Here is an 8,203-nt window from a genome sequence, read left to right on the forward strand (position 1 = left end):
AGTGTTCAATGTTCCATTAGATCCGTAATATGCCATATTCATCGTCGCCAGGACTAATTACCACACTAAAGCACAATCATAATAACAAATCCTCCGGCTATGAAGGGATAAGACTGGGTATCGGTAGAGGTAAAAATAAATAAAAATCGGGGAATGAGCAAAAAGGAAGGATCTCTCCCGCCCAGCATGTGGAGAGGAAGGTATCACAGAAAGAACAAAATGCACAAACATATGTTCCTTCCTAGAGTAATAAAAAAGATAGGAACGATAGGAAAGAGATAAAAAAAAAGTCAAATGTTTCCACCTCTTACATGACAGTACACCTTTAATGAAATGGGGAATCATGGTGAGGGAATACAAAGAAAGGGGTAAAAGAAAACAAAACCAAGAACCCCCCCGCCTTTATGCTGCTTAATGCCGAAATTCAAAAAAAAAAAAAAATCCCCGAAACAATAATGACCTCACCCTAATTTTTCTTTATCCTCTGTCTATAACGATGAAATATCATACCTTAGCTCCTACTAACCCTTTCCCGTCGCCTTTCTTCGAACCCCGTTTACTCCACCACATACAGATACATAATTAACCACGAGATACATGACTTTTCCCACACACGAACGCCTGATACAAGATTTTGACCTCATGGGTTACCGTTGATAAGAAAAAAAAAGAAAACTTAGATTTAAGTGAAATAATAAGAAAAACATGAACAGAGGAGCGTAAAGAAAAATGTGAGTAATTAAGGCTGAATCGGGGAAATAAAATAAAGTATGAAAAAAAAAAAATGATGCAGGTGACGGGAAAAACGGGAAAAGTGGCAATCCGACAAATGAAAAGCGAAGGAATAATGAATTTTCACAACATGTGGATTAACGATGTGCATGAACGATCCTGGGCTTTCTGGCATTCTCGACTCGCTGGCTGTTCCTAGACAAAGGTCTAATAATCTCCACTCGTCGTCCCAAACGTGAAGATGGTCGCTCAATGTGCATGCCACGACCACCGGTCCTCGACAAAGGGCGATCAGCAAATCGGACAGTTGGCTTGCGGGGTTTGCTGAGCTCCTCCATCTCTCCAAAACCTTCATCCTCCCAGCTCCCTTCATCACCGCCGTCATCTTCCTCATCACCGTCGCTCCCCTGACTCTCAACCTCACCAATCTCAACAACCATAGATCCTGCGAGACTGGAACCCGAGTGCTTGTGGGTAAGAGTCTTACCCGCAGCCTCGAAGCGGAGGTGTTTCATCTTCGGGTTCTCCAACACAACACGGGCTGGCTCTTGAGCACGGGATTCGGTGGTTCTGGTGGGCTCGAGAACATGTGGCCTCACTATCTCAACTCCCGGACGCATGGTTCGTTCTGTGGACGAATTTACAATCCGTTGAGGTTCGGTCTGCTGAACTTGCTCCGAGACTTCGAATCGACGACCCTTGTGTTCATCCGTAACGACAGGCTGGCTGTCGTGGGAGATGACAGGCTTTAGGTGCTGATGCGGAGGCGGAGGCGGCAGGGTTTGGGATTGCTGCTGCGGCTGCTGTTGTTGGGCCTGTGATTGAGGTTGCTGCTGTTGCTGCTTCGGTTGTTCGGGCTTCAAGACATGGTGATAGACCCTTGAGTTATCTGGCTTGGTGATCGGACGCTGGCTGTGGGTGTTGCTATTATTGACAGTTATTTGAGCGTGGACCTGTTGCTCCGGCATGGCCGCCTGGTATTTACGTTCAGCGGGGCGAGAGCGGTCAGTCGAAGGATTGGAGGGTCTCTGAACTTGACTAGGCTCAGTCCTAATCTCATACTGCCTTCCTCTATCTCTGTTAGAGGTGTCGATAATCTGGGGCTTTCGTTCAGCCGGAGTGTCGACGGGCTTCTGGGGTTGTGGCTGGCTGTATTCGACCTTGACGCTTTGATATTGGCTCCGACGAACATGGTCGCTGCTCTGCGACGTGCGCTCGGTGACAGGTCTTTGAGGCTGGGTCTGAGGGTGAGCATTATGTTGCTGCTCCTCCGATCTGACCGGCTGGTAGCGGCGCTGTCTGACATGTTCGCTGCCCTGAGATGAGCGCTCATTGGCTGGACGTTGAGGCTGGGGCTGGTACAGAGTTTGGTGTTGCTGAGCTTGGTGTTGTGAGGGTCGGATAATCTCATACTTGCGTTGCCTCGCGTTATCACTGTTCTGGGGCATGCGCTCCCCGGCGGGTCGCTGCGGTTGGGTTTGTGCTTGTTGTTGCTTAGTGAAAGTGTTTCCCCATTGAGCTCCGGGCTGATCGCTTCTTGACCTGTCAGGTGGATTCGGCCTAACAGATTCAACCACGTAAATAGGACGGTCGGGAAGGGCACTGGACTTAGGATGTGATTGGCGATGCTCAATCACAGGCTCCGGTCGACGGGTCTTATTCAACTCTGGTGCGGCAAACTCCAAGCGGTCTGGGCCAGGATTGGGGCTATTCTTCTTTGATCTGGATTGCTCAATCTTGGGAGGATCGAGTTGCCTTCCCCGCTCAGAAATGACACCAGTATGCTCCCCCAGGATCTCGGTACGTTCCAGGACTATGTTGGTCACCTTTGGCTTGGCCTTGTCAATCCTGGTCTTCCTGCTACCGTCGCTTCCACGTGGTGCGAGTTCAGGTTGAGAATTAGAAGGACGCCGGCCTAAGGGTTGTTCGGGTTTGCGGGTTGGAGACTGACGGTTCTTGTCAAGAGTGATTTCTTTGGGCTCGAAACGGGGGGTATCAATGCTAGTGGTCCGAGTACTGGTGGAGGACTGACTGGAGGCCGAGGAATATCCATGAGAAGACTGGGAAGAGGGAGCAAAAGAAGAAGTCCCAGACGAGTGATAGGATGTCTGGCTTGGGGCAGTATGGCTATTAGCACGGAGGTGGGCCGGACGCATATCAACATGAATAGGCTCGTATTTGGGGACTTCGGGAACAGGGAGGGCATGTCTTCCTTCGGCAAAGAGCTGTCTCGGATCGGGCATTGGCACAGGGAATTGCGGATTGAGCATGGGATGGCGTCCTGGGAACTGTTGCTGTTGGGCATATTGGAGCTGGTTTGGGGGAGGCATGGGTTCCGGATGGAGGTACACCTGGAGTCTATCGGTCAATGGAGAATAGTCGTTCTGCTCTTCCTCGGAGTACTTGTGCCATTGGTTATGATGGAACTGAACCAATGACTGATAAAGAGATTGGTACTGCGGTGGGGACCTGCAACAGACCGATTTGACCTTCGCGCCAGACTGCTGATTATGAAGGAGAACACTATTGACCAGGGCAACTTGGGTTGGCGTCAACCGCTGAACAGGGAACAAGATCTCATCATCCTTCCTCCTCTCCAACAACACATTATTGCCAAAAGCCCTCTCAACCTCGGCCGGCAAAGTCCAGTTCGGTTTGATGAAGGTCACATCCGATTTGTTCATATCCTTGTAATACTTGGGCGCAATTTCATGCGGCAAGCCTTCCAGGATAGAACGCCTCAGGCCATATCGCTTCCTCTGGTTTCGGGTAAGCTCGGGATGCATCAAAGTGCCATGGCAGAGAGCAGCGACCAAGGTCGGTGAAAGAACGTAGAGTTGATGCCACATGAAATCCCGGGTGTAAAGGTGCTGTTCGAGTTCCCTTGCCCTCAAGCTAACCTGTGAATTCTTCTTCGCGCCAATCTGACCACCCTCAAATCCCCCAAAAGCATTCTCGGTCAAGATAAACTCCTCGCCGGGTCCAGCCTCCCAAAACACCAAAAACCTCTCCTTCGCATTCACACGATAGTTCTCCCGATCCAAGTCAAAGATATCCATATTGCTCTGAACGTCGTAGTGCTGAGAGTCCAAAATCTGTTCCGAGTTACCCAACCAAACATCCCTAGGATGCTCCATCTCATGTGCCTCAATAAACTTCCTCCTTCTAATCCTCGCATCCTCCATGGTCGGGTCGTGGGCTAGTAGGTGCATAGTCTTGTCCCTGCTGTGCTGAGAAGTCATGAGAAACAGGAATTTCCGTAGCTGGTAGAGGTCGCCACGAATCAAGGGAATGGTTCCGGAGGGCTGTTGTTGATGAATTTGCCAGATGGGGTCCATCAGCCCATTGAATATCTCCCGATCAACCCTCTTCAAAACATCAAACTTGCGGAATCCCTCCCGCATCCAAGTGCTTGTGGTCAGGTTGTCAAAGTACGGAGCGTAGATATTCTCAGCACCAAAGGTTTCACTCCAGTGTCGCTTCTCGAACTCCTTTGCTTCCGGTTTGTAGATGATCAAAGTCTCAGATTCTCCGACCACAGCCGGCCTAGATTGGGGGGAGAAGCACATGTTAGAACCAAAACAACCCTGAAAGCTCCATCTGACAGCAAATCCGTGCTCTATTCCATCCTTTTCACGAGTTCGTTCTCTCTGCGAAAAGAAGGGAATAGAGCACTCGGAGGAGGTTAAGGCGGTACATTTGATTATGGTCGTAAACCACCCAGACATTCTGGTCCTGTGTATTGCAAAAGGTCCTCAGTACGAAAGGAGGAATAAAGTGGCGAAACTTTTGAAGGTCGCCCTGAGGATCACCGTGGGCGAAGAAGATGTTCGCCATGCAGCGAGACCACTCCACGGAGTCCATTTTATCACCGTGGAACTGGGTCCCTCACCCGAGGCTGATGGTTGTTGAGTTGTTGAGGAGGATTTCTAGGTGGTAACGATGGGAGGGATGAGGGGTTGTTTATTGTTATTGTTGATACCTAACGACGACAAACGGAAGGGAATCAGCATCGGTCCGACGACCCGCGGAAGAGGAAGCGAGCACAGTGACAGGGCAACCTACGCGATCAACACGCTACAGATGTAGGATGTATTTAAAATGTATGTGTCTGTACGAAAGATATGTACGGTGCAAAAGGGGGGTGGTGGTATAAAAAAAAAAAAAAGTGGGGTGTAAATAACAGTGGAGGGTAAGTAAATAAGGAGCGGAAGAGGAGTAAGAAACGAAAATCTTTCGTTGAAAAGGTGGTCGTTATTTTTTTTTTCTGATCCTGATCCTTTTCCTTTCTTTTCTTCCTTTGTTCGGAGTACGGATCCCTATTTTTATTTTTTTGGTCCGTTTTCCTTCCTTATTTTCTTTTTCCTGTCTTTTGGGAGCTTCTCGTTTGGACTTTTGGTGACCCTGGAGGCTGAGTGGTGAGAAAAACACAAAGTATTAGCGTGACTGTCGATGTAACTAGAATGGTCCCTTTTTCCCTGTCCCCAGTTCGAAAGAGAAAAGAAAAGGGAAAAAGGGGAAAAAAGAGAACAGCCAATTCGTCCAGGAGCATCCATAAGCATCCGCCGCAACCCATAGCCAACCCCCGGTGACGATGAACATCGCATGCAACCTGCCAAATGCTCCCCCACCAATGATCTACTAAATCCACCGCACCGGGCGCCAAAGAAATGTAAAGAAATAGTAACAAAGGAAGTGGAAGACCATGCTTACCACTGCAGGTGTGCCTTTTTTCCCCCGTACCTTTTATAATTAGATTACTGCTTCTTCTTCCTGTCCTTCTATGCTTCTTCTCTCACTCGGTTCGTTGATTCCAACTGCAAGCGAACGGTCTCCCCCTTCTCCTTATTCTTCCACCGACCGGCAAGTAAAACGCAGGAGTAGAAGGCAGTAGCTGGCTGTAGAGGTAGGCAGTTACGGTCAAAGTTGGTATGATATGTGGGGTAAGGAGGTAAGAGTATGATGCCGAAAAACGTTATCCGTATCGTAAAATAATCACACGTATGATAGTAAAGTAAAAGAAAGAAATTTATAACAAAAAAGGGGTTAGTTGACCGAACGCGCGGTTCCTTCCCTCCTTCCTTTTTCTTTCGATCCAAATCAAAGGTTCCCTAGTCTCTCTTCCTTTCTCCAAGCAAAACAAAAATAAAAAAGCAACTGCGACGACAAAGAGGCGCAGAAATTAGATGCAGAGATCCAGCGATGAGAGAACACGAGGGAAAATAAGAGCAGCAGCAGCAGGCCGAACAATAGCAGTGTCAGAAGTTAGCGGGTTGTTGTGGTTTTGTTCTCGGGTTAACATATTATGACGCATAAACACCCCTATGAGCGGCAGCGGAGAGCTTTGGTGGAAAAGAAGAAAATGGACAGGATGAGGAAGGTCGGCGAAGGGAGAAAGAACTCAGTCGAACGAGGAGGCGAAGCGGAAGGGGGAGAGGGGGGGGGTTGGACCAGTGGGGGAGGGGGGGAGATTCCCTTTTTTTTATGTTCTGCACATTCTTTCCTGCGGCATATGCACAGGTAAATGAGCCCTACCAAGCCTACCCACCATCAGGTTCATCACTACGGACATCGTTGACTTGCCTCCCCCTCCATAACCCCCTTCCTCTTGCTCACCCCCCCTTCTCTGTCCCCATCCTCCTTCCCTTCTTACCCCCCCCGGCACTCACACATTCAACTCGCACCCACATCCGCTCAACTCACATCCCCCCTCAACCAATTAGCCGGTCAGGATGGATGCGGCCATAGTCAGCCAGTCCGTCTTCTTACGAAACAAAGTCATGCTTAACATTTAGCTTTGCAAATCATCAAGAACCCATCCGAACCCGAGAAAAAAAAACAGGACGAGACTACTGTACTCGAGTACGAGTACTGGTACTGTATGATGCAAGACTAAGGCAAGAAGGAGCATCGGGGGGAAAGAGCAAGACAAGCAAGGAAAGGGAGGAGATTCGTTTTGCTTCTCTACAAGTACGGACCACCGTACCGCGTAGCGCGTACCTACGATCCTCAATTATCCCACTTCTCTGCCATACGGTCATGAACAAGGAGGGGGTGGGAGCCGGCTCGGATTGTACGATATGACCCAACGCCGCCCTCAACTCCTGAGACATCCTGACCCAAACAAGGAATTAATTGTTTCAGTGAGAGGAAAAGGACAAGAATTCGGGAAAAAGTGAAGCAGGAAAAAGAAAGAAAAAGAAAAGAAGAAGGAATATTTGGGTACTTGTACGACCCCGCAATTGATAGCGATCCAAAAAATCCTTCCCCTTTCCTCACCAAAATCCTCAGCCAAAAGGGGGGATGCTCATCATCGTTAATCAAGTTGAGAAGCAAATGTAAGCAAGGGCGCGAAATGCAAACGAACACGTTCAATCATTCATCACGTCAAAAAGGCCTTTCCCACAGAATGCGCGCGCCGCATCACATACCGTACTGTACCTGCGCTCATAAATTTCTCCACCTATCACACATATACTATGTGCTATGGGAGTACCGTATCTCACCCCACACCTTCTAGTCAGAAAAACCAAGTAACAAAAACGAACGAACAGAATACCGCAGCCAGTCGGACTCCTTTTCTTGAACTTTTGAACCCTTCCCACACACACCCATCCATCCACTCCGTCCGCTCAAAAAATAAAAGGGATCATATGTCACGAAATCGAAATTAAAAGAACTGAGAGGGAAAAAAAAAAAGTGTGTGTCCCAACAAAACATTCCCCTTTCGCTCTCCCGATTCCAATTCCCCCAAACAGGGAAATATCAGACCTCGCACGAGTAAAACCCTAATCAACCACCTCTTTACTGCACCCACCGATCTCAATTCGGTTCTCGTAGGAAACCGTACCGGTTACAGTAAGTAGTACTCGAGGATGGGGAGAAAAAGGAAAAAACAAGAGACAAAACAAAAACAAAAATAAATAAATAAATAAAAAAATAAGCCGTGAGGCAATCATGGGGAGTGAGAGTGGGTGCCGGCGGGTTTTTAATTTATTTGGTGGATGGGAGTTGGATATTTCGGTGACAGGTCGGGTGGTTATCTACTGTATTTCTCTCGGGGGGGGGGTGCCGTAAAGATGAAGGCAAAGGGAGAAAGAAAAAAAAGAGGGATGGAAGTGGAGAGATTTTTTGGGCCATCAAGATATTCACAAATTAGGGTCAAAAACGGCAGATACCAGTACAGTACAGTACAAGCATCATAATATCATACCAGTACAATCACAGCAATAGTAATTCGCAGCCAAGCAAGTACTGTAAAGTACTTCGTACAGGTACCGTATACGGTATGATATGATACAGCAACCAACTGGTATCGTAATAACAGTAACCCTAACAACTTCCAAATCCAACCGCAAAAACAAGTCGACGAACAGGATAACGTCCCCTTGCACTGTTTCCTCCTCCAACCTTAGACCACCCGCCATCCACACACACACACACTCCACCACCTATGATACCCACACCACCG

General features: G+C 48.3%; 1 protein-coding gene; it reads right to left on the reverse strand.

Moving 5' to 3' along the window:
- GSTUM_00011076001 (uncharacterized protein) lies at window positions 1-4,460 on the reverse strand (the record flags this gene model as incomplete). XM_002841696.2 has 1 exon in its annotated part: window positions 1-4,460. The coding sequence occupies one exon, from the start codon at window positions 4,458-4,460 to the stop codon at window positions 870-872; it is 3,591 nt and encodes a 1,196-aa protein (XP_002841742.1). The 3' UTR covers window positions 1-869.
- Window positions 4,461-8,203: the final 3,743 nt, after the last annotated feature.

Source organism: Tuber melanosporum (assembly GCF_000151645.1).
Source record: "Tuber melanosporum whole genome shotgun sequence assembly, scaffold_8, strain Mel28".
NCBI classification, from domain to species: domain Eukaryota; kingdom Fungi; phylum Ascomycota; class Pezizomycetes; order Pezizales; family Tuberaceae; genus Tuber; species Tuber melanosporum.